This window comes from Orbicella franksi, chromosome 7 (assembly GCF_964199315.1).
Source record: "Orbicella franksi chromosome 7, jaOrbFran1.1, whole genome shotgun sequence".
Classification (NCBI taxonomy): domain Eukaryota; kingdom Metazoa; phylum Cnidaria; class Anthozoa; order Scleractinia; family Merulinidae; genus Orbicella; species Orbicella franksi.
This window is the reverse complement of record NC_138151.1, coordinates 20,059,239-20,086,592: the sequence shown is the minus strand read 5'-3', so window position 1 is coordinate 20,086,592 and position 27,354 is coordinate 20,059,239. Positions and strand designations below refer to the sequence as shown.

Genomic DNA, 27,354 nt, shown 5'->3' with positions numbered 1-27,354 from the left:
CGATACCAAAATACCTTTTTGAGGCCGTGACAATCACTTTTCCCGTAAAGAAATGTGTTTTTGACGGAATGCGTTCACTGACTGTGTAGTTTGAGACGATGAATGAATCGGTAAACGCGCGCATCGCCGGATGTAAATTGACAACTTCCGCTCGAATATTTTTTTCCTTTTCTTTAATTCATGAGCCATATAATAAACAACTTAATAACCTCCACCGTTCGGTCGTTACGGGAAAATCTCAAACCTCGGCCTACCGTATTGACCTCGCTATCGCTCGGTCAATACGGCAAGGCCTCAGTTTGAGATTTTCCCGTAACGACCTCACTCTCGGTTATTAAGTAGTTAGTATGACACTGGCACTCATCAGGTCTAAACCCAGTCTTCCATATAATAATCGCGAACTCAAAACAAAACAAAAAACAAACAAAAAAATAAACATTTTAAAGCGGCATGGACAAGATCGGGGAGACTTTCGGCTTCCATATAATAGCAGTGATGATCTTAAACAGTGAAGTGCTCGGAGTGAGCCTGGATCCGATAAAATTCATTTGGTAGCAGTGTTAAGCGGACTTGACGGACATTTCTTCCTAAAACACTCCACACTGATGGCCAAATGCTGCTCAAATTATCTGATTTTTTTCCTTCTGCCTGAAACCTCTTTCGAATTAATGGTTAAAACATTAAAGGAACGTACCTCATTTGAGAAGTAATGATCGATTATTCCAAAGGCAAGCTTATAGATTTCTTCGTTTTCGTGTTGCTGAAGGAATTCGATTTTGTCTAAACCTGAAGGACAATATTAATAACGTGAGGAAGAAAAACATAATACACATACAAAAAAAGGTTCCTATAATATATCCCACAAAGTATCATTGTAACGAATAAAGGTGTAAGAATAAAGCAACCTGGCTAAATTTTCCCAGCTAAAACAGTATGTAGAATTTTATGTCGAATTCTGGGCTAAATATAAGGATGAATGACTTCTTACGGCCCATTCACCTTTAGAAGTGTCTCGCATCCAAGCGATGTAGCGCGTCCGGTTTAAACTGTAGATACCTAAACCCCTATATCAAATTAAAACTTATAGAGCTGGCTATCACACTATACCAAGAATTTTCACATGAAATGAATTGACGAATTTATAACGACCTTTAAATGTGAGCGTCCGAATCATCTTTTGGGTCCCTTTTGGAAGCTTGAAGTCAAAGGAAATTTGTTCGTTTGCCCTCAGATTTGAACAGTAGCTAGTTTGACATATAAACAACAAAAACGTGTCTGTGAATTTTTATTTCCAATTTTTTTTTGTCCTAGAGCGATTTTTCTAAGATCACTCAATATTTTGTTTAATCCTATTTGTAAAATGTTCTATAACTTTTCACTGAAATTGAATATGGCAAAACACAGACACTTTTTTTTAACGCTTTGGGTCATGAAACCGAGGAAATAATTAAATTGGCGAAAAACAAATTCGACTTTGACTTGTAGCTTTAAAATGGTGATTCGGGAGCTCGCACTTAGTGGTCGTAAAAATTTCGACAATTCATTTTTTTTTTTTCAAAATTCTTGGTATAGAGTGTGATAGCCAGCTCTATAAGCTTTAATTTGATATAGGGGTTTAGGTATCTACAGTTTAACACGGACGCGCTACATCGCTTGGACGCGAGACACCTCTAAAGGTATACGGTAACCTTAAAATCACCTGCAATAAATTAATTGAAACTAGCGACAGAAAACCTGAACTCAAATTCCACACAAAGAGAAAAATAAGCTTGAAAATAAACCAGACGCGATGACAGGAGCTGCAATCACAGGCTAGTCGGACGAGAAATCCCCAGAAATCCGCGGGATCGGTCTTGAACGCTCAGTGAAAAAATGAGTAACTTTAGAAAATTAGGGGGCTTAAGAAGACGTTTTTGAGTCAAGGAAGGCAATCAGAAGTCAAATAATAAGTCTTATTATATGGCTGCGTCTCACAAAGACTGGGAACTACCGAATTCACGAATATGATTGGCTGAAATCGATATTGACCGCGGTCTAGATTTTCCCATCTAGACCGGTTTCATTTTGCGTTGACAAAGTAGCAAACTAAAATACAAAAATGTTCACCATTTTCTTTTATTTTCTTCTCAATCATTTATGGCACTGCCAAAAAGCCTGATGACAAAACAAACAAGTAAAGAGAACGAGCAAATTTCGGCAGGTTTAAGTTAAGCTCATCGCCGTTCGCAAGCAAACTGTCGGCAAACCAGTTACATTAAACGAATTAAAGTTTTCTTCTTTGCCATATAATAAACATCTTATTAACCGAACTAAGTCGGTCTGTATGGGAGAATCTTGACCTCGGTCGTGTGTACAGACCTCACTGCGTTCGGTCTGTATTCACGACCTCGGTCAAGATTCTCCCATACAGACCTCCAGCTCGGTTAATAAGAGCTAAGTATTAAAATCATTGAATCAACGAGTGCAAGTACACAAAACATAACATCAATTTGTTACCGTCCGCGTGCTTTAACTTCCTAACGGCACCAACTGGAGGAACATATCGAAACTTTACTGAATAACTGACCTCCTGGGAAGGCTAAATAAAGTACATTCAGCACGACTCGCGTTAAAAAACCCGAATTATTGGATAAACAAACGACAGCTGAGCACGCGTTCACATCTCATCTATACGTATAAAAATAATTTAAAATTGCAATTTGAAGGGAATTTAGGTAACATTGTAGTAAAACCATAAAACTACTCGTTGTCGGGTGTTGTGAAGTGATGGCTTATCCGTCTTCATCAATTATAGCCTGCTAATACAGCCGTGCCTCGTCGCTGCCGGTCAGTGAGAGAGCGAAAGCACCATTACCGGTCTGGAGCAGACAGCTATCACAGTCAAAGACATCTCAAATTCATAATCACATTGTTATTTACTATTTGTGGGAAACATGTCTTTACATTACTTTACATTCCATGCAATCCAGTAATTTTCAGAATGGTAGAATCACAGCTTAACTTGTGGACGAAGTAAAAGGTTACGTTCAGATCCAAAGCTTTTTACTAAGTACAAAAAGCGACACAATATACTCGAGCGCACATCAAGTGCATTTCAATCAGAGTTTCTCTGCACTCTTCTGCTAGGCAGAGAAGCAAAAGGATGGAGCACAGCTGTCAGGCATTACAATGCCGCCATACATACTAACCTCCAGCTTCTTCAATAATGGTAGCGATGGTATCTGCCCTGTCACCAGCCAACTGCAACAACACAATAACAAACAAGCTAACTAAACATCAGAAATGCCGGCAAATGCCCCCAGGACGATTCGAACTCATGCACGACACCCCGAAGATGCTCTAACCACTCATCTACAGAGGCAAACCACAGTGGAGTGAGTCGAATGTAAGCTACAAAGGAAAAATCGATTATATTAGGTTCTAATAATCCTCCCTCCAATGGGTCGATATAGCTACAGTAACACCCTTGATGTGCTCCCCCGCCTAACCGCCCGCCTATGTCCGGCAAGTTTACCTTTTATCAATTCGTCTCCGTTACTTTGCTTTTAGACGCCCGCCCTCAGTCTCAATTTATGACTATATTCAGCCATCATTAAGTTTGCTTAAACCGAGGTCAATTTAACAGCAGTTAAACCAATAAAAACTAGAGACAAGAACAAACGACATTTCGATCTCGCTGAGATCATTTTCAAGTTTAAAAAGTGATTAAAATTGTTTGCATATATGAGTAAAATAAGACGTGAGAATTTGAAAAGCAATAAAAATATGCACTGAGCGTTACAAAACGTAACTGATAAAAAACTAAAACACAAAAGCCTAGATAAGACAATAGGACTGTTTAAAACTACACAAGATGCAGTAAGTGTGAAATATAAAATACTTTTCGCTATAAAACTAACTTTGCGCGGATGGAGTCAGACTGCTTGTTCAAAGTTGGCTTTAAGTCTTTTATAAAAAGCATGTCATAAACGGTTAAATTTGCTCTGGCACTTCCGTACAATCTTAAATCTATGTCACTTGGGTCCCTACCATGCTGCTCTCTGGCGTGTTCCCTTCCTCAATACGTTGATACAGGTGTCAGCATGTGTAATCTGCATCGTACAGATTGCACTTGAAATGGTATACCAACGCATTGTTGATTCACAATAGGGGGTTTCTTTTCTCTTAGTTTGACCTTGGATCTGATCTTTCGGCTTGTGTAGACGGGATGGATATCTGTCCCGATTTTGCGACTTAATTCTCCCAGTTGTCTTCGCACAGAATTGGTTGATCTCTGGTCCTTAAATAGTATTCTCACAGGTGCTTTCTTCTCGTCAAAACGTCGTTTGTTCTTATCTCTAGTTTTTATCCTAAAATGTGTTATTAGAATAAACCAAATCCCACGCAAATCAAAGGTAACAATGCCCTCTTCATGTTCTTCAGCGCACCGCATTTCCCTATTGAAATAGAAGGGAAAAGAACGCAAGGTAGCAGACTAAACCTATGCAGTACAATAGAGATAAGTAACCCACCTTAAGAATGTTATTAAGGCCATCCAGCACAATCTGAACGACCTGAAATGAAAATAAGCAAGGCTGCCATTTAGCTTTCTCAACCTCATCAACAATTCATTAAGTTTAAACACAGGAAATCATGACTGTGACGGTGTTTAGATATCTAATCTTAAATAGCATAGATTTTTACGATTTTAACTCTCCATTTTCTCCTTAGTTTTAGATTCAGTTGAGAAGATATATTAGCGGAGCTCCGGCGACCTAAAGGGCCGCCAAGCAGAGCCCCATACTCATATAGGAATGAAAAGGTAACCCATGAGTTGATTTTCTCATGGTTATCATGGCTAGCGGTAGTGCTCGTGGGCGCGTACGCACGACGACGATGGAGTCGCGCGCAACATGGCGGCCAGGGCGGAAAAAGGCCGGGCGGTGAAACGGGCAGTCCGCTCTCGGTCCAATGTGTGATGCGGAGAAAGACTGGCACGAGCGCTCCTTCCGCGCTTCCGCCGAGATTAATGGTTGCCAAAACTCTCCTCTCGACGAACCGGAAATCAACTTTTCTTTCTTTATTTTTGAGCCACCAGTGGTGTATTTTCAAAAGCCTTTTTGATGCTTTAGACCTAAAAGTCAATACCTTTATGTCTGTTGTAATGATGCTTAAGTAACTTCGTCGTAGGCTACCCAAATTCATGACCAAGCCGTGATGTGCTGCGTCTTTTACGAGTACTCCACATTACTCCACTCTAAATTTTACATATGTTGAAGATCGATAGCTTTTACATAACGTAGCAAAAAACCAGCTGGATATATTTGGATATAACAGCGTTTCAGAACTTCAAAGTTTCCCTCCTCTCGCCGCACGCTTGCAAGGATTTCGCCATAGAGTTTATCGCGAACGAAAAGTAATAAAATTTTGCTTGTTTGAGTTTCGTCTGAATTGCAAGCAACACGTGATGCCTCATCAAGGCATAAGAACTTTCGTCTGTAAATACTTCTCAGTTTTGTTTGTGTAAAAATCCAATTAATCGCTGGTTGTCGATGAAAAGGAGCGCCCGGCGATCTGTGTTTTGTAGCTAAACATGACAAATTGACTTCAATTACGCTCTTTCGTGTAAAAATGTACATCCAACTCAAACAATATCTCTAGCTTTATATATGTTTGACTGATTTGATAACTATTTGAGAGCATGTTAGAAGTTTAGCTGGAAATGTGGGAAGACAGCAGATATTAAATCAGCAAAATTACCGTAGCACTTTTCAATCAACCCGATTAACAATTTCATTTTGTTGTTTGACTTCTCAAAACTCCTTGTCTTCTTCATTTTTGCAGTATAAAATTTCACTATGAAGAAACCGTGATCTTAGTAGCCTTTTAGCGTTGGCAAAAATTATCGCATCATCTCAGCACAAAAGATAGGGGAAAAAAGTACTTTGGCGAGATTTTATACTGGATATTGAGAAATTAAAAAAACAGCGACTCGGACTTGAAAGTGCACGCGCTACATTATGCAAATTAGCTACTTGTACGCGTCAGACTTTCCTGCTTGGTTGTGATTAAGCATTATTCTGATTGTTCTGAGAAACGTACAAATTAACCGGCGATACCAGAGTAAAGAGTTTCATAAAGTTTATTCGTAAGTCAGAAGAAACGCAAAAGATTACGCGTACAACTAGCGCGAGCAGATCTTACAGCGCGGAATATGAAGTCCTGTTTTCCGGCAACCTGAAAAACTCACCTTTTCCCATTGCCTCAGAACAAAAATGCGCCAAAAACCATCCTTCTTCATATAGAAGGGAGTTTCGTGGAATTTCTTTAGAAACCTGAGTTCCAGTGTAAGTAAGCGGAATCTGCTCGTTTTAGTAAACCCCAGTCTACTGCATCGCACCATTTTGCTCGGACCCGCCCGTTTCACCGCCCTACATGTAAGCGCCCTTATGGCGGCCATACTCCAAATAATAGGTTGACAGAGACATGCAGCCGTGGTTTCCCGGGTACTTCTTTGATATTGGACATCCCTGTCATGATCAATTGACATCTGTCGAAACAAGGTATCCGCTGACCAGTATCACGTGACCATATCGCGGGCTCGAGTTTACAGCTCATCGAAGTCACGTGTTTTTTTGAAGTTGACTGCTGACCAAGCGCTGGTTTTCTTTTGGATCGCGGGCTCATGTCAGGTTAATTTGTTGAAAACAGGGCAGGATTGTGCCGAAGCCGGTTAACGCTAGCCCAGGATTAAAAGTTAACCGAATTATAACTTTTTCTTCTATACAAATGTTTTCTACTGCTTTGGTTTGTGTATATGGTGATTATTAAAACTCAAAACAGAAGGCTAAACAAAATACAGAAAACCTCACCGCACAGTTATAAAACTCAAATCAAAATTCTACCTTATCCTGGGTTAGCTTAATCGGGCTCTGAACAACCTGGCCCAGGAGCTACGCTTTTAGGCTGGCCTAAATCTATATATTAAACACCCAAGACAGTGATTGACCACATTTCCATTCATCTCGAAGTTCGTCAAAAATACTCTGCTTCGCGTCGAGTGACAAGCCTGTCGTCGTAAGACGTTGGTCATGAAAAGGACCCTTGTAACCACCAGTGGGATAGGTGTAAAAATAACTGGAGCACACCGGCTGCATGAATAATCTTTTTGTCACAACAGGTCAAATAGGCATAAGGACTGAATTTAAAACAAACGTCATTTACCTGAGTATCCATGCAATCCAGTAATTTGCAGAATGGGGGAATGGCACCACATTCTACAAGAACTGCTACCTAAAATCCACAGTAATGTAAAGACATGTTACAGCATGGTAGCTTGATAGCCGGAGTTTAATGGTGTTCATTTGGAGTCTTAATCTGTTACATGTGTCATTTCTTTTTCATCTTTTCGGGTCTTTTTCTCACTATTTTAAAATGTCGTTCAGTCTAAATATAGCACAGCCTGTTCGAACTACAAAAGAATTTCAATACGAAATTGTTACGGCAATAACACCTTCAAAGCCGAGGAGAAACCAAATAACAATTCTAATTTCAGTTTACAAATGACACTGTCCAGCAATAAATAAAGAAATAAAATAACTAACTTCAGTAACGTATCAAAATTCTAGCTCACTGTAAAATAGTAAGCTAATTGGGGACACTTAAACTAACAAGAATTATGAAATTCCAATCGTAAAAAGATAAATTCTAAGTTTACGGGACATATAGTTACCTAAAGCATAAAAGACAACTATTTACAATTTTCGCTCATGAGTTGACCTATGCTAATAAAAACGATTAAAATTCGTCCAACAACATCCAACGATTATTAAAATTCCAATGTCATATTTTATTAAGGAAGAGGTTTGTGTACGGCACGTAACCTGTGAGCAAGTTGTTAGCAGGGTAATGGGCCAATCCACTAACAAGCCTGTCTCCGACTATTATTATACATTGAACTCACTATCTCTTTTCTTATTGGCCGAAAGCGTACAGTGAATTTTCGAAATCTCAAGGTCACAGGTAATCATCTCATATATGACCACGGTGCATGATTTCTAAGCAGGGTAATCATGTCAAGTTCGCGCGCTTTGTGTTGCTTGCCGTCAGTGAAGAAGCAAAAACATGACTTCCAGGTTTTTTCGTTCAATATATAATAAAACAATTATTAGATTCGGTTTTTGTGATATCCAGAATAATCAAGGTCTCAGTAAAAAGCTGAAGCCGAAGGCCGAGGCTGATAACCCCTACCTTGATTATTCTGGATATCACAAAAACCTGATCCAATAATTGTTTGTAATCCCACAAAAGTAAAATTTAACAAACATAACTAAGGCTGCGTTCACACTTGATGCCCGAGCACTCTTGCCTGGGCAAAGGTACAAAATAGTGTTGCATTTAGACACTTGGTACTCCAGGTATACCCAAGTACCATTTAGCGCGCGAGTTCGAGACCTTGTACCCGGGCACCAACACTGTGCCTGAATTCTGTTGTGAGTGCTTCAAAAAAGGTGTGTTCACATTAGTGCCTAGCGAGAATCGTGCTTGGGCACCAAAGTGTGAACATAGCCTAATAAAGAACACAAACAGTTCACACCTGTTGTGGATTGCCACTGACTGTGAAATTACTAATTGCCCACGCTGCCTCTTTCTGTGTCAGAAATTCACCCTAAAGAAAACAACATACAAATTGACAGAATTAACGCGATCAAACTGGGCAGGATGAGTCCTATCGAATCTATTGTTTCACTTTGGGTTTGGGATAATTTTGTAACTTTGACATTAAAGCAACAGAGGACGAAGAAAGTAAATGCAAAGATAAAGACTGCTAAGCTCAACGAGTATGAAGCCAAGAATTTGTTCTAATGCACACACAACAAGAGACTCGGTTCCAAATGTATCACTAAAGACATTATCACGGGGCCCGATATATCAAAAGTGTACATGCTTTTACTGTAGCAATGAATTTTTTTGTCACCAATTATGATAATGTAGTCCTATTACAAATGCAAGTAGTGTAGTTGCAATAACTAGACAGTGTCTCAATAAACAAGCAAAATAAAATGGATCACAATAACAACAGATAATTTGTATGTAGCTCCTTGTCCTTCATTGACCCCAAGTGACCTACTGACAATTGTGAACAGAACTTCATGCTGACTGGTGGTTAATAATACCATTGACTAATGTTCAAGAGCAAATGAAAATAAATAAGTTATGATAATTAAACCTTGGTTTCAGCAAAAAGGGAGAGTAACCTAGACACACGAAAGTGCCATGCTAATCAAGCACGCAAAACATTTTTGTGAGCAAAATTTTGTACTTGGTTGTCACATTAAATGTTTGTAGATATTTTGTCAACCTGACAGAAAACACTCACCGTTTCTAAAGTTTGAATGATAAGTGGGACAAGTCCTGCATTAATAATTTCCTGTAATTAAAACAAAAAAAACTAATCAACAAAAGCAATGCCTACCTTGATCTATTATATTCATGCAATCCTTCTTTTTAATGGTACAGTTATATAGACAAGGGATTATTGAATAATTTTTCCTTTTCATTTGAAGCTGATATAAGCCAGCAAGGAAAACACGACAGAAGTGTTGAAAGCAGATCTTAACTGGAAAGAAAATAATGACTACAACATTCAAAATTTCACAAAAATGGTTATTTTGGTTTTTGAAAACCTGAGAAAGAAAATCAAATTTGATGAACTGTTCTACGCTTCCATCACTGTTATCCTGTAGCTCTTCCCCCCAAAATACTTACTTCATTTTCCGGCCACAGCAGAGTCTCTGTATCCAATGCATTTTTATATTTGGAAGCACTTAGCAATATAAAATGGAAATTTTATAACGTAGCCTTAGCGAAGCACGCGTTCCAATTGGTTAATACGCTTGATCCATTTGCCCTCGGGTTGCACGCTGACGTCAGTTTGTTTATTTGTACTTTTTCTCGGCAATTTTTTTCATCGATGTTGACACTTCTCAAAACAAAATTCCACTTTTTTTCCTCCTAAAATATGAAAAGATTTAATCATTCTTCCGGATATAAGGAAGATTATTCCTGTGAGCAGCGAAATTTCGAGCTCAAGTTTTTCGATGGGCCTCGACCTAAGAGATTTGCTAATTTAGCGAGGAGTTGAACCAGCTGGTTGAACAAAGACACTCGGCACTCGGAGACGGACCAAAAAAACAACAAACTGGTCTGCATCAACCTTTCGAGGTTAGTGATGCATAGCGGGAATTTTAGAGAGAATTTTACAGCGATTTGGCGACACTAAAATTCAGCATAAGCTTTCATTGTAAAACTTTTCTGGCGTCGAAAGCCATTTAAATGCTTTCGGCGAGCAGAACTTGTACATGAGAGTTTTAACAAATTTCTGTTTTAAGTCTTGCTTACGAAATCCTTCTCTTCCAATAACTTTAAAGATAACAGTTTTTCTGAGCTTTAACAAAGGAAGTTTTATGAAATATTGGTAGCCTCTGTTGAATTATTTCCCTGGTTTCAGTTTTGCTCGATCGCTCGACTCACTCTATCGTGAATTGAACTCTTGAAATTGAAGAAACAGCCGAGCGACTGCATCGTGCACAAATATAAGCTTACATTTCTGACAATTTCCTTTAAGACTCAGTCTTCTGTTCATTTAAGCTTATTTTACCAGATAACGAAAGAAAGAAAGCCATTTATGTGTTCAAGTTCAGCCTTAGACGCGCAACTCTTCAATTTAAAACAAAATGGAAAGGAAAACGAAACCTACAACCTGCTATTGAATAAGAGCATCTCAAAACAGCTCAAAGCCACGGGTGTTTGTTCGCTTTCTTCTCCACTCTCGTTTTTAAGAAATGTCTGTTTCCATATTGTTCTTTTCTTTTGCCGAAGAGGCCGTGAAGGACAGAGAGATCAGCAACCAAAAGCTTCAACCACGTGTAGTTGGTTTTCAATTCTTTGGAAAACTGATCCAGATTTAAGCTTGACTAACTTTTGAGAAACACATTTAACGAATGCAATTTTCGTTTGTTGTCAGCTTGATATCTAGGTTAACGAGCAGTTTGGAGTTGTTTGTTTGCCCGAGATCGTGAAATGCAAACTGTAAACTTGCCGTGATCCAAGAAAAATTTTGATATGTCGATTTGTCATATTTTTGAATGAACATTTTCGCGCGGTTTATCGCGCTTTTGACTTCGTGTAAGCCGCACGATATTCAATATATACCATCTCAAAAGTCTCAATGTTATAGAAGAAATGGAAAGCGTGCAGTGTGCAACTATCGAGTCATATATGCACTTGGGAGGTTTGCTAAGCACTTAAGCTAGAGTTGCACTCGGCTATCGCCTTGTGTGACTCTTGCGCTTCTTTCGTGCTTAGCAACCTCCCGCGTGCATATATAACTCGATGGTTGCACGCTGCACGCTTACCATTTCTTAAATAATCCAACTCAAAAAAGCGAGTGAAAGTTACACCATAACATTTTTTAACGAATATTACCCAGAATAAAAAAGCAAAGCTTATGCTCAGCTCAGCGAACAAAAAAAAAGCAAGTGTAGTCACTGTAAACACCCACTGGTAATTCTAAATCACCTCCAGCAGAAGGGCATAAGTAAGGTTCAATCAATTAATCAGTCAGTCAGTCAGTCAGTCAGTCAGTCAGTCCGTCTGTCCGTCCGTCCATCAGTCAATCAAACAAACAATCGTTAAAATACTCACGTGTGCAAATCAAAATATGTTACTGTTGGACAGTCCTTATATTCGGAAAAAAGTGCTTGGTTGATATTTACCTGAACCTGGGTCTGATTACCAGCTGTGATGTTAGACAAGAACCAAACTGCTTCCTATTGAAACAGAAAAAGACAAACAGTAAAATGATGAACTTTCCAATTGCTCACAAGCCCATGCATCAGCAATAGTAACCCCGTGGTCTAAAGGCCCAGCCCGACTACTACTCACATATATTTGTAATTTAGAACTGACCTTTTTTACTTTTTCCTTATGGTGGTTAAGTAATGCTGGAAAGTGACTCAGAGCATCATGGTTGAGAACAACCTAAAATAACAGAGTAAGAATACATATTACCAGTAGATTGCTTTGTTTAAATCTCTTATCTGCAAATTGAAATTACACATGGTAAAACTCCAAATATGGGATAAGAGGCACAAAATATGGAACACACAAGAAATTACTATCTTTCTTCATTTATTATATATCATAGAATCCAGTAATAACATCCTAAAACTGGTACCAGAGCACACTGTGACAACATGAAATAACAAACAAGCTCTACAAAATGACAATTGGAAGAGGTGCATCATTTTCTATGAGCTAACTCAGAATGCTGCTATTGGAATTTATTAAAAACTGGATCATTGAATACTGCAATTCAAGGCTTTTCATCATAGTATTACCCTCTACAAATATGGTAAGTGTACACATGATTTTTTGGGCGTTTTTATTTTTATTTTACTTTAGTTTTCTATATTTTGGTGGTTTATTCCACTTGCCCTTGTTGGATATGAGATGATTATAGCCAAGTCGGTGCTACGCACCTAGCGTTGACTATCTATCATCCCATATCCTACGCGCCCTTGTGGAATAATCGTTAAGTATGGGGAGGGGAAAATATTATTGGAGATTAGAAGGTTGGGTGTTAGGCTTACCTGTGTCTGTTCATCTGTTCCTGTTACAATGTTTCCCACTGCACGCAATGCTGCTGTCTGTAGGGGAATACAAAAATAATTAATCAAACTTAATCAACATTAAATTAAACTTGCCAAAATAATAGAAGACCAATGTACCCTGAAAAGGTCTCAATAAGATAGTTCAATAACGTATTTTTAAATGCAATTGCTACTGGGAGCCTGTTTGCAGGCTAGCTCCTTTATAACCTGAACACAGGCTCCTAGCAAGGGCAGAAAAAAAATCGGCGAGCGCGAAACAGAAGAATGAGCGAAGCAATCGGGCTCACCGCAGGCTAACCAGGAGCCTGTTTGCAGGCTAGCTCCTTTACTACTCATGAATCCAATTGTCTGGAAATGCGCACTCCAAATTTAAGCACATAATTACGTTTTTTCCCCAGTCACTTTCGTGAAAGTTTAACTAAAATTATCTTCAAGACATGATTGAAGAGAAGAAGATTTCTAGTCACAACAAGCTGTTTTATCAACAATGTTTTGAAAATTAATTTGCCAAAACTATTTCTGACTGGTTTGTCCTAGTGCCAGGTCACATTGCAAAATCTAGACCCACTCAGGGAACCAATCAAAAGTCTCCTTTTAAGAGCTTCTGCCTGAGAGACCGGGGCAGACTTGGAAATGAAGGTCGGCCGATTTCGCTTAAAATTGGTACACAAAGTCGTTATGTGGACTTTTCAATCTCTCTTTTAGCAACGTACAATTAATTTCAGAGAAAACCAAAACCATATTTGTAATGCCCTATCCTTAGGCTTCTATGGGTAAAAACATTAGCTCACGGGAATTTTTCGTTAGCCTGTGGCTGTGATCACAACTTGGTCCTATTTGAAGCATATGGGAAGCAACCGGAAATGGCCTCTTTTTTAGACCGCATATTTTCCGTGCCCATGTTTTATATCGTGAAGTCTTAGTATCCCTGCAACATTCAGCCCTTAGTTTAGTAATACCAAGAAAAAAATAGTCAGGTTGTGGCTTTTTTTACTACGAAACACTTTTAGAGAAATTACCTACTACGCATTTCCTATCAAAGTCTTTATTCCTTTTTAGGAGAGATTTTTAGACACCAGCTGCACAATTAACAAACAATCAATGATCCCAAAGTAAATTATTTAAAGGAAATATATATCTTCAACCATAAACTATAAATTAATTTTCCTACTGACGGATTTGAAACTAAATTTTATGTAGCATTTGTAACCAGTACCCAGAGGACTGAAAGGTGAGGGGAAACTTTATACGTTGATAACAAGAAAAGTAATCAAAATACAATAAAACACGTTTTTTACTGAGTGTATAAGTTAGGTGGGAAAAGCTGATAAAAAAAGCCTTATTTATGGGACTCTACCTTGTTTCCGTGGCAACCTTGCTTTGTCAGGCATAATTACCCTAATTTTGACTTTTCTCATCTAATTCGCTGTCTTTTATTGACGTTTTCAAGGTTTCTTGGGAAAAACATAGTTTTTTGCACCTTTTAATTCCTTTAGTACCCTTTCTCTTCTCTTTTAATTTTGTTATACCTGGCAAAAACGATATTTTGATTTCATGGAATAGTCATGAAATCCAGACTGGTAATATTCTAACGTCACGTGCCTTCATAGCTGACTATTCACCATGACTAGAATTTAAGCCGTGAGTTTTTTCTCCTTCCCCCTGCCAGAAGATCACAAATACCTTGTGTGACTAGTGGTACCGAAATTTCCGACTTAATTGCGAGACACCCAGAGGTGCTTCTCTTTAAGTTTCGCTCCTAGGTCCTCTTTGGTATCGATTCTAAATACGAATACCATCGTTACGATAGAGATTGCAAGTAAGTAAGCCTCGTGATACAATAGAGGGCCAAATTACTTCCTATTTTCGCCAGGAGATTACATTGTTTGAGCATGACACGCGAAGCGTCTCCGCTGTGATTTAATATTGTGTGTGTGAAACTACTTAATTCATCTCCAAGCCCTTTCGACTTTTCAAGTGAAACAACATCCAATATGACGTCGAAAATGTTAGAAATTGAATTGTGGGTGGGTAGACAATTTAAGTTAGAGATATTTTGTTCAGATGTGTATGCAGATGATGATGGAACAACGATCCTTGAAACAGTGGAACGAATTAAAGACATCAAAGCGCTTAAAAAAATCTTTGAATGTGCAAAATAAATTTATGTCTGATGAACATGCATCCAGTCACTCTACCCTTGGATACTTACGGATGCAATAGGTATTACAATGCCGAACGCCTGAAATATGCTATCTGAAACGTCAGCGGTAACATTCTTTGGTTTCTTCAATTTCTTTTTTCTCCTTAATGGAAAGGGTGCTGACATGGCCCACTTTGGTCCTTTCGACTTTTCAAGTGAAACAACATCCAATATGGCGTCGAAAATGTTAGAAATTGAATTGTGGGTGGGTAGACAATGTAAGTTAGAGATATTTTGTTCAGATGTGTATGCAGATGATGATGGAACAACGATCCTTGAACCAGTGGAACGAATTAAAGACATCAAAGCGCTTAAAAAAATCTTCGAATGTGCAAAATAAATTTATGTCTGATGAACACGCATCCAGTCACTCTACCCTTGGATACTTACGGATGCAATAGGTATTACAATGCCGAACGCCTGAAATATGCTATCTGAAACGTCAGCGGTAACATTCTTTGGTTTCTTCAATTTCTTTTTTCTCCTTGATGGAAAGGGTGCTGACATGGCCCACTTTGGTCACGCAAACGGGTGAATTTTCGGCGGTGACGTGGGCAAATCACAATCTTCTTTAATTGATACTTTAACTTCCATTCAGGGAAATTGTCAACTCTGTAGGACGCGGCCAGTTTATTACCACCAGTACCCACATTTGACCAGCAGGTGGGTAACATCTCGATCTAACGTCGCTAATGGGAGAGTCACAGCAGGCTCTGACGGCTTGTTATCTCGTGCCCCGCATATGTCGTCTTCTTTGCCAAAGGGACAATGTATAATCATGTTCTCAGTTTTCCAGGAGACTAAATTGTAATAGCCAGACTTTTGCGCTCCTCTGCCTTTCAAGCACACTCAAATGAAACAAATTCATTTACAGACTGAATGGATGTAATAAGTTTAATTAATTGATCACAGATAGTTTCTTTTCTTGTAAATAAGCAATCCACCCGGCAAGATGTCCACGTGCTGGCTATAGATTCATTTCACGGTTGCATTTTATCAATTTACGAGGGACTGAAGTAAACATGTAACGTAGTAACGCGTTCGGATTCCACACAAAACTGGCAACTGCCTAGCGCATAGCACGGTCGTGGCCTAATGGTTAGCGGGCTGGACTCCGGATCGAGTGCTCTTGGTTTCTAGGGCATTGCCATGTCGTCTCGGGAAAGGCAATTTTCTTTCACAGTGTCTCTCTCCACCCAGTTGTATAAATGAAAGCCGGTGATTATCATCCTGTCCAGAGAAGAAGAGCAATAACCAATTTAAGCTCCAGCAGGCATGAGGCACTGGACTTTGTGATGACCTACCAAACCACCTACACCAAGCATACTGGTCGTCCTGGGTATTATCGCTTCTTATTATGGAAATCGGAGTTAAGGGCCAGCAATTCTACAGCTAGGGTGCCATAAGCAGTAGTCTTTGAAGGAAAATCCACTCCTCCCCTGTCCTATCTTTGGATATATGCAGTACACCGATTTAGTCTGGATCTGAGCTGACTGAGAAAGCAACAAAAGGAAAATCCCGATAGAGAAAGGAAAAGTGTGCCAATGAGAAATTTTCTGGTAATTTAGTCAGACATTCAGCGACTTGGCGGGGAGTTCCTCAATTTATAATACCTGGGCCGTTTGCACCAGGCGACTGGGTATGAATAAATATTCTGTAACACATCCATTCGTTCTTCAGGTTCTCATGCAAGTTCTATACCTGATAATTGTCTGCAGTATCAAGGAAAAAAATCTAAACGAGAAAAAACTGAATTCCAAGACAATCATAACCAGCAAACTTCAGATAAGTTGGCGTGTCGTGACCTCGTCACGTACGGTATAAATCAACCTGAATTTTCATTACTCGCAACGAGGCACTCACGACTAATTTATCGCTGGGGCTAACGTTTTTAGTGTTGCTTCACTTTTCAGGGACTAAGGTCTGTCCAAACGGGAAATATCTGGCAACCACACACCATCAAACATTGAAAGGTGACCAAACATTTTACCGTTTGGCCACCTTGTTTGGTGCTGTTTGATCGTGTTTGATAAAATTTGAAGGCCATCAACATTCGACCAAACAACTTAAAACATTTCTTTTGCTCTCGTGTTTGATGGGCGATGTTTTGTTCGTTTGGACAACGGTATCAAACATGTTTGGCGCGCGCATGCGTACCACGCTTGCTCAGCGGCTTGTATCCATAGTTTGATCTGTGTTTGAGCAAACATGTTTTAACCGTTTGGCCACTCATGCACTTCAGCATCAGCATGTTTGGTCACCAAACAATGTCTGATGATGTTTGGTCGCCAAACATTTTCCATTTGGACAGGCCTTTATAAGAAAGGGGCACGCCTCTAAACCTGTAGCCAGGTAAGCATTCATAGTAAGTGAATTTATCCAGACACCTTGCGTATAGACTGGAATAGTGAGATTGCATTTAATTTTACAATTAGCTATAAATATATTCGAAATTTCCTTAACGTTCAAAGCGATTTTCAAGTAGTGTCATGAGAAACCTTATGATTGCATTTAGAGTGACTAATAAGTTGTTTTTCTTCAAGAAAGAAGTCCCAGACAGGTGAAATGGGACCACAAAGCTTGGCTTATTTCCTGATTTAATTAGCGCTTCATTACTCAGGGCCACAGACTTGTTTGGTTGCACGGGTTGAATGTTAAAGATAAACTTAATATTGCAGTTTGGACCAAAAAGATGCAATGGTGCATTGTGATTAACCGGCAAGAGATGGATTGTTAGGTATATATATATATTTATAATCCATCAAATATTTTCGCTCACGCGCGATTGGTCTAAACGCGTCACGTGACCGAATATTCCCCAGCTAAAACGGGCGAATATCCGAGAATATTCCCCAATTTTCCAGACTGCGCGTGTTGCCAAAGATATTTGAAGGATAATAAACACAATAGCCACCATTTGACTTTAAAAATATGCTCGGATATTTGTCCTTGGACATTATCTGTTCCTCAAAGCTCACCATTTTCCTCGAGCTTCGCTCTCGGAAAACTGTTCGCTTCTCGGAACAGATAATGTCCGCAGACAAAGCAAGGTTGCCATGGAAACAAGGCAGAGTCCCATAAATTAGGCTTTTTTTTCTCAGCTTTCCCACCTAACTTATACACTGAGTAAAAAACGTGTTTCATTGTATTTTGATTACTTTTCTTGTTACCAACGTATAAAGTTTCCCCTTTCCTTTCAGTCCTCTGGGTACTGGTTACAAATGCTACATAAAATTTAGTTTCAAATCTGTCAGTAGGAAAATTAATTTATAGTGTATGGTTTGAAGATATATATTTCCTTTAAATAATTTACTTTGGGATCATTGATTGTTTGTTAATTGTGCAGCTGGTGTCTAAAAATCTCTCCTAAAAAGGAATAAAGACTTTGATAGGAAATGCGTAGTAGGTAATTTCTCTAAAAGTGTTTCGTAGTAAAAAAAGCCACAACCTGACTATTTTTTTCTTGGTATTACTAAACTAAGGGCTGAATGTTGCAGGGATACTAAGACTTCACGATATAAAACATGGGCACGGAAAATATGCGGTCTAAAAAAGAGGCCATTTCCGGTTGCTTCCCATATGCTTCAAATAGGACCAAGTTGTGATCACAGCCACAGGCTAACGAAAAATTCCCGTGAGCTAATGTTTTTACCCATAGAAGCCTAAGGATAGGGCATTACAAATATGGTTTTGGTTTTCTCTGAAATTAATTGTACGTTGCTAAAAGAGAGATTGAAAAGTGGCCAAAATAACACTAAAAATCAGCCTCTGGGTTCCCCTGAGGGGCTGATATCCAGAACTCGGCTAAGAGAAGGTCGTTGAACCTGAAACTTTGGCATATTACATAAGTCCACATAACGACTTTGTGTACCAATTTTAAGCGAAATCGGCCGACCTTCATTTCCAAGTCTGCCCCGGTTTCTCAGGCAGAAGCTCTTAATTGTAACAAAAGGTCTTCATAGCAGTACTGATAAAAAGTCACCAGAGTTTATTTGGCCTTAAGGCAATTTTAGACGAAACTGGTTAGACGTTATTTTTTAGTTGTCTTGATTTTTGTATCTGAACATTTTTTCCTCTCACTCCCTTCCAATCAATGTTGGTTAGGTTCTTATATGAATACTACTACATTTTAAGCCTTGAAATACAACATTAAATCAAAATTTGCCACGAAGTTTAATACTTGGTTTCTACAATAAGTATAAAAAGTACATAAGCTAGATTAGAAACAGGATTTTTTTGCTCAAAATTGTAATATTAGATATGTCCCATTGCTAGTGATATGTTAGCTGATGGCTGCACCAGACATTTCAACATTATTTTAAAAAATATTGTTTGATGTATGTAATATTTCACAAGTTACCTGCAGTTTGATTTCGGCATGACTCAACAAAGGGATAAGGGAAGGCACAACTCCACTTTCAATAACAACCTGCAGAATATTCAGAATGTTTCTTTTGGTATCAGCATAACTATATATAGCCTCCTATGTAGACATCCTTCAGGCTCATCATGCAATCTTGGAAGGAAATATAGTGTGACTCGCCAGACGTCTGCGCAGGAGGCTAACCCATATAACGTTAAAGTTTAATAATTTTTAATTGGTACTGAATAACATGTACCTCAAACATGGCTGTTTGGGAGAATCTTTACTGGGCAAATGGCTCCTTAAAGCACATTTTGAATGGTCAACAAATACATTTACCGTCGATATAATGCTGAGATATAATATCATCTGATAGCTTGGTTCCTTTAATGGGTCAATGTAGTTCTGAAAAGAACTGTAGTTGAGTCAAGTGAATAGTATTTCAATTGATGTTATAAGTTTGTTCCATTGAAACTGATTGATTGGTCTAGTCATGATGGTTTTGACTGTAAGACTCGAGTAAAGTTTGTCAACAAGTCAAGTCAATATTTAGGCAGGGTGGCCCTATCAGCCATTGGCTGGTTCATAAGTCAGTTCTAGCAAGTTTCGATCCATCTATTGTCAGTCAAATTAACTTGTTTGTTTGAGGTCCGTCTGTATGTTTTGTTTATCTAGATTCAAAATAGGGCAAGGGTTTACAGACTCTACCCTGTTTGTGAATCTAATCAAACTGAAGATGAATCTAAGAAAACATCACACTAACACCAGGCGGCGGGAGACAACAGTAACAGAAGTTTTAGAAACAGACCAAGTAAAAAGAGGTATATCAAAAAGAAATTGCGTCAATTCGTGAAGGTCAGAAAAGCCAGATTATGCTAGCAGTGCTAAATTTAGATAAAATCTAAAAATTACGCTCGGTTTGTTAAATTATGCCAAAAATATGCCAGCACAATCAACAAAAGCCTACTTTCCAGGGTCATGTACTTCCTGATCCCTGGTCAAGGAGAACAAAGAATCTCGGTACGAGGTTGACTGTTTATTTTTTCCTTCTTTTTTTCAACTTTCTGTGAAAACAAGAAATGCCTTAGAAACAATGGCTTGCTATTAATTCTAGAACTTCTGGAAATGTTTGAAAAATACAAAGACCACTCTTGTTTGTATATTTGTTGGCAGTTCACATCTATATAGCAACTAGTTTAGTGCATTTATACTTTGTAATTTTTTTTACCTACATTATTAGAAACAATTATTAATCTTTATCAAAATGAACACTTTTTGCTAAACACCTGAAACATTTTTACCTGGATTTGATGATTACCACCATCTGTCAGATATGACAAGGCCCAAACCGTGTCAACCAAAATCTGAAACAGATAAACACAAAATTTCTTCAAATTTAAGAATATCTCATGCTAGAACAAGATTAATAAAGTAGGTGTAAAATTTACACGCATAACTATAAACTTGGTACTAAAGATTTTTCAACAGAGAGCCCATGCATGTCACAGATACTGGGGCACAGCAAAATAAATACACTAAAAATAAACACCGGTACACTAAAATAAAACAAAACTAAACTTCAATGGAAATTATGACTAAATGATGAAAATGTAGAGCTAAGTCTAAATATCTGAAACAAAAAAAAACTACTGCCTATAATACTAAACCAAAAGTAACTAGTGAGACAATCTCAGAAAGTACAGCACTGAAACATAGAAGACATACAAGAAAATGTATGATTTGCAGGGGTTTTCTGTTAAAACATGAGTGCTACAGCCATTTGCACATGGTTGGTCTTGAACCCTGGCTGATACCTCAAGATTGTTTAGTACATAGTTGCAGTCGGTAATGGCGTGACCAATGAAGTACAGCTGGTCCCAAGAGTGAAACGATTGAGGTTTACAGATGTTATTCACTTTGGCATGTGCTGTCAAGATGACTGTCGTTAGATCGGGGATGTAGCTAAAATTTGCACTTAACCTGAACTGAATAGGTGGGTATTTTAAGTTGAAAGACTATTTGAATGTGGCACTGGCATGTTCCACTAAAAAGCACAACCCAATCCACAAAACCTGCAATGATTTGGACAGCAGCAACAATCAGGACCTCTGGGCAAAATCACAAGATAACCCAGTATTAACCATAGAAGTTACTCTCTCCATGCGTGATCAGAAACAAACACCCAGCTATACCACATGTGTACAATAGAACTGGAACTAGGATTTTTTGCTTCCATTTTTTGATTCTCCTCAGTGTGTAGAATTTTCAATCAGCTACTGACCTTGAAGGTCCATGCTCTTGGGCCAAGACTGGAAAAAGCTCCTTTAACCAGTCATACAAGCTGATATAACAATTTTTATTTTCAATCTAACGGCGAATTCACAAAGTAATAAAATTGTTCAGAAAGAAACATGATAATGTTAAGAACACGATATAATCTATTACTTACATTTAGATCTGGATGGTGAATGAGAAGAGCTAGTGCTGGTAGGACCTGAAGAGTGATAACAACTCATAACACCTTGATCTAGCAACGGTTTTGACATTATAAGAACTTGAAATTCCAGGGATTGTCAAGAGCAAACAACAAAAGGCAAAGAATGTTTGGCCGGATTCAGAGGCATTGAGTTTTCTCATACTTTGTCAGCTTGTAGGCCTCATAAAAGTGACTGAAGGATATGGGGTTAAATATTCAATGATTTATTAGAACTCTTCTGTCTTTAAGACAGAAAACAGCGATAACTATCACTACACAGGAAGCTTAGATTTCACTCTGCAAGAACCTTCTGGTGTTAACACTATTGAAAGTATTTCTAAGTTTACTTGCATACACTGGTCATTCCCCAGTCAAGATATGATTATTATTCATACTGCAATTCACCATGAACAAATTGAGCCCAGAATAATTACACAGTCTCTACATATGAGTGAAAGTCAAAAGTAAGACCAAACAAACGGGACAAAAAGTCAACAAGTAGTGTTTAAAATCTTCTGAGATTTTCACCAGACATGGTTCAGTCATTGTTTTTTGTACGTTTAAAGTTTTGTATTAAAGGGATCTAGCAAAAGTCTTGCATGAACACTTGTCAAAGTTCTAATGTTTCCTTTGTGATGTACGTTTTTGGTGCCAACTTTAAAGAACATCGCTCCAATATTTCTAGAGATATTCCTGATTCAGTAATTTACCATTTTAGTCGCACTACTTATGACGTCATGACTTTCCTCATTTGCATAATACAAAAATGTCAATATCTCTAAAACAAAAGAAGATATTCCAAAAGGGAAAATGCCATTGTTCTTTAATTTGAAAAGCCTTTCAAATAAGCAGAAATTATTTCTCACTTCACTTAAGCTCTCGTTTGTGTCACGGATAAGTCAATTCAGTATAATTTAAAATCGGTTGATTCAAAATAAAGCCTATCTTAAAATGTCTACGTTGATGAGCAACAAGAATTTTCTTTTAAATTAGAGGATGCTTGATAAACATGTTGTAGAAACTGCAATGTCAATTAAGTATAGTCCAAATTCCACAGCCACGTGACAATGTTGAATAGAGTTTTGAATTTGAATAATGAAGTACAAATGACTTGATTGGCACAATGATTTACTATTGACAGTTGTCAATCTCAAAGAACACATTTTTAACCATCCTGATCATTATCTGTTGTTATCAGTCTATGATTAACTGCATCTCTTTCCCAAAAGTATTACTTAATTTGGGTATCTAGATCCCTAGTTACTCAGGATTTACAGTTACTCAGGAAACTTATACTTAAGTCTCGTTTGTGAAAATATCAGATTTGACACAGTGTCTTAAAATGATTGTCTTAAAGACACTAATAACTTTGCTAATTACTTTAGATACTAGCAGATTTCGAACAGGGTAACCTGCAATAAACCAGCACCTATAAAACAATATCTCTAGCAATGTCAAGTTCCAGAAACTGCAGTCATGTTTGAGCCACTAGACTCCAAACTTTATATCCTTTTTATTTTTAAAAAATAACATAGTTACATGTAAGTTACCTCCTGAATTGTTTCCATGGGAGGTGGGGGGTCTTTATTTCTACAGAGATTTACTATCACCCATGTGACATTCCTTAAGAAACTGATCTGCCAAGTTAAAAGAAATAGATAACGAAAACAAAGACAATAGTCCAATAATAAATAGTCTCTCATTGTGCAACCAAATTATCAAATCTTACAGTAAAAGGAATGTTTGTCTACCAAAATAGGTTATTTTCTAAGCTCAATTAGCAGAAATCATTTGGCATTGCAGAGAATATTGCATATTATGAAATAAGCTTGTGTGCTTTTGAAGTTAAAGCCCCAGTTTTGGCCAGGATGCATTGCACATTGTACAGCATTGGAAAACAATAGAAACCTCACTATCATGTACACCAAAAAAATAACATGATGGTCAATACTGGGTCTTCAAGTGGATGAACAGTAATTCAAAGATCTTTTCAGATACAAAACATTTCTAAGGGATATTTATATCCATGTGTCAGGTATTCATTAGGACATGAGACACAAGTTATTAGTTTCTTTAGTTGTGGTTGAAGCCAGAGTCAACTTTTTTGAAGTTACCTCTTGTGTGCTTTTGAAGTACATGTAACTGGATATACAGTAAGGTCAAAGATATTTTCAAATATAAATGTTTCAAAGGGATTACCAACTTGATATCAAGTATTCATTGGTACATGAGACAGAAGTTACTTCTTTAGTTGTGGCTTAAGCCAGAGGCTACACTTGGAAGTTAGCTCTTTACAAAAAACTCTATATGCTTCTAAGCAGCAAATACAAGCAGCACTTACCGGGACATTGGGGTTCACAAACTTGAGCAGTGGTTTGACTACACCATGACGAATGACAAAATCTCTTAAACCAGGACCATCCCCTGAGAGGAAACACCACATTAATAATCCACGCTTCAATGTAGTAAATATGAGTGAGGCAGACAACTGGTGTCTGGCATATTATTACATGTAGCTTGGAGTCACAACTGCAACATTTACACATGATTTAGAGATACATACAATATCTACCTAATATTGAAAAAAAGCTGTCCAGAAAAAAGTATACACCATAAACGACGCCACAGAGAGGTTTTCTGGGAAACTTCCAAACTTACACTGATGTGAATTCTTCTGGACGTACACATGGATATTCGATAAAAGTGGTTAATAAGATCAGGATGCCTAAGGCATACTCTGAAGGTTCACTGTACAGGCTTTATGGCTTTATTACTAATTTAGTCATGATATTATCGAAGAAACTGCCGGTTTGCTCACAAATTATGTCTGTACGCTTATGTTAACAGATATCTTCTCCAATGAACAGTCAGTTGCAGGCCGGATCTCATCTTTATAATTTGTGAACAAAAATGCTTTTAGTCCAAAAACTCCATGTGTAGTTAAATTGTTTTTTTCAGGCTTTAATTCCACAACTGCTTAAGTTGTACGTAAAACTGCGATGATCAATCATGACTTGAAGTCCACTAACTGTTGCAAACTTGGGCATACACCCACTGTATATCAAAGCTCAGGTCACTCAAGTTTTCCTTTGTTTTCTAAATTAGCTACCTTAAGGAAGACATGGACAGTTTCCGTAGTTTTTCTAACTCACCACTGTGGGCAGTAAACCTGTAATTATTAAATGCCATTAGGAAACATTCTAGAATACTAATCATGAACAAGCTTCTCTTGTCTTCCCACAATTCCATAAAGTTGTATTGTTTATGGTTTATACTGTTCTTCGCACAATGTTTTTTCAGCCAGGTGTATACAACCAGTGGTGTAGCAGGGTGCACCAACAAACTACAGAAATCTTCAAGGCATTCTGTGAGCAATTTCTTAGGACCCCTGAGCTTCACAGACTTCAAAAGCAATACATATTCATGTATTCCTCTTCTCAGTTCAAGGCAATGATTTCTGAAGCTGTAAGGCATGGTAGTCTTTCTTTCACAGCTTAAAATAACAAGGAAGTAGTGGAGCTGAGGTTGGCGTATGTGACTCGTCTTTTGACATCCACTCGTGATTCAGTGTATCTTTTCATGAATAATGGATAGCAATATATTAAATATGAAGTGACATCATTGAAACAAAATATCACTTTAATCAATTTGATACCAACTAGTGAGACAATCTCAGAGACTACAGAGTGTAATTTATGGTTCTGACACAGTAGTCACACAGAATGTGATGGGACAGAAACTTGCTAAGACATAATCTAAGCAGTGTGCATGTTTCATGTGCATATTTTCATTCAAGTCCCAAAAATAACTTACAATTACCGTTTGTCAAGACAGTTGTGAATTTTACTGTCATTTGGTGTTTTACGTTAAGGTTACTTCCCACCTTCAGAGGCCAAAAAAATCGTTTTTTCTTTTATTGGACAAAATTGACGTTCGTCATTTTATCTAGTGTTTCCAAAGGAAAAACATTAAAAATCTCAAAAAGCGGCCAAGTTGTTTAGAAAAAAACATATTTTCAAATAAAGTTAATAAACTAGGAAGGTATCATAATCTTGTCAACGGGCGAGAACCCTGGGGAAATTTTCACGGCAAACGCTCATCGCTCGTATTTCATGTCATTTATTTACATCATGCACTTGACAAAAATTCCCATGCGAAAGCTCTTTTCGCTAACTCCTATGGAAAAATCAAAAGCAGAAAAGAGTCCTTGGGTAAAGAAAACGAAAAAAACCGACCCAAAGAAGAAAGAAAAAGCTCCATATTGTCAAGGAAAGAAAAAAAAAAACCTTGCATAAAATGGAGCCTCAACCAAATAACGACCATTTTGTAATCCCAGCAGAGGAGTTGAGCCGTGTTCCCCAGAGACCAAGTCAAGTACTTGACGAAGGTACTCAGGACCTTGCAAGTGGATAACCAGTATACCGTGCAGAACTCAACTGAAATTGCAGAGTTCGTACACAACCAACAGGTCACTGACAATGAGGAACTCGTACATGTATCCTTTGATGTCGTGTCACTTTCACTTTCATTCCTGAAAAGTTGGCGATTGACGTTGTAAAGTCTGATGAATGGCAAGAAACAACTACCCTCACTAAGTCGCAAGTTATACACTTGCTGGAATTCATCCCGGAAAATAGCTATTTCACTTACCATGGAATGCACTACCACCAAGTATTTGGTTGCCCAATGGGGTTACCAGTCAGTGCGGTGGTTGCCGATCTTGTCATGGACAACATAGTGGAACGGGCCTTGTCTACCTCTCCAACTGCTCCACGCTGATGACAGAGGTATGTGGACAACTGCAAAGTAGGTTTGAAGAGAACAGACACAGACCTTTTCCACCAGCATTTGAACTCTATTAACAGTAATATCCAATTCACAATAGAGTGCGCATGCCAAAATGACAAGGTCAAGAGTATTTCCTTTCTGGACTCACGAATAACTGTGTTGGGTGATTGTTCCGTAGAGGTTGATGCTTACAGGAAAGCAACCCACACCAACAAGTATCTTGATTTTGCATCTCACAATCCAGGGCAACACAGGGAAGCTGTGGTGAAAACACTCCTCAACAGAGCTAACTTCCTCCCTTTGTGCCCTGAAATAAGAATGAATGACTGGGAATGCGTTTTAAGTGATTCAACAGCAAATGGCTATCCTGGTAGTCTGTTGAAGAAATGCCTTTGCAACAAGACCAGACCCAGACAGTCACAGGAGAGGCCACTGAGATTTGCAGTCCTTCCTTATGTAAAGGGTGCGTTCGATTGCGTGGGCCGTGTCCTCTGAAAATTTCGCATTTGGACAGCCTTCAGACCAGTAAGAACATCGGCCCAGATATTTAAAAAGCCAAAGGACCAACCAGCAATTGAATGAGTCCAAGGGATCGTCTACAACGTGAGCTGCCATGACTGTGCATTCACCTATGTCGGGGAAAGCAAGCGCTTATGGAGCTTGCGCAGGGCAGAGAATGATCCAGGCCATGTGAGCAACAGGGAGTCAGCAATTAAACAGCATGCTGAGTCTACGGATCACAACATCCACCCACAAAACGCTCAGATCCTTGAACGTGGTGTCAACAACTATCACAACTGGCTTTTCTTGGAGTCATGGTACTCAGCTTTGGATAGCACTGCCATCAATAAGAGGAAACTGCTCCCTCGCG

General features: G+C 38.4%; 2 protein-coding genes across 3 annotated transcripts in view; both read right to left on the bottom strand.

The window, feature by feature from the left end:
• The window catches only part of LOC145492340 (importin subunit alpha-3-like), a 74,759-nt gene that overhangs the window by 3,821 nt on the left and 43,584 nt on the right, over nucleotides 1-27,354 (bottom strand). For both annotated transcript variants that reach the window (XM_081471777.1, XM_081471778.1), the window contains exons 11-24: nucleotides 24,037-24,119; nucleotides 23,246-23,332; nucleotides 21,669-21,713; nucleotides 20,521-20,583; nucleotides 19,217-19,285; nucleotides 12,633-12,689; nucleotides 11,950-12,021; nucleotides 11,757-11,810; nucleotides 9,359-9,409; nucleotides 8,576-8,647; nucleotides 7,204-7,272; nucleotides 4,512-4,553; nucleotides 3,189-3,240; nucleotides 695-786 (exon numbers count right to left, since the gene is read on the bottom strand). In XM_081471777.1, coding sequence (XP_081327903.1) covers nucleotides 695-786; nucleotides 3,189-3,240; nucleotides 4,512-4,553; nucleotides 7,204-7,272; nucleotides 8,576-8,647; nucleotides 9,359-9,409; nucleotides 11,757-11,810; nucleotides 11,950-12,021; nucleotides 12,633-12,689; nucleotides 19,217-19,285; nucleotides 20,521-20,583; nucleotides 21,669-21,713; nucleotides 23,246-23,332; nucleotides 24,037-24,119 — 908 coding nt within the window. The remainder of the gene's footprint in view (nucleotides 1-694; nucleotides 787-3,188; nucleotides 3,241-4,511; nucleotides 4,554-7,203; nucleotides 7,273-8,575; nucleotides 8,648-9,358; nucleotides 9,410-11,756; nucleotides 11,811-11,949; nucleotides 12,022-12,632; nucleotides 12,690-19,216; nucleotides 19,286-20,520; nucleotides 20,584-21,668; nucleotides 21,714-23,245; nucleotides 23,333-24,036; nucleotides 24,120-27,354) is intronic.
• The window catches only part of LOC145492515 (uncharacterized), a 137,684-nt gene that overhangs the window by 81,192 nt on the left and 29,138 nt on the right, over nucleotides 1-27,354 (bottom strand). The gene's annotated exons all lie outside the window — the stretch shown is intronic.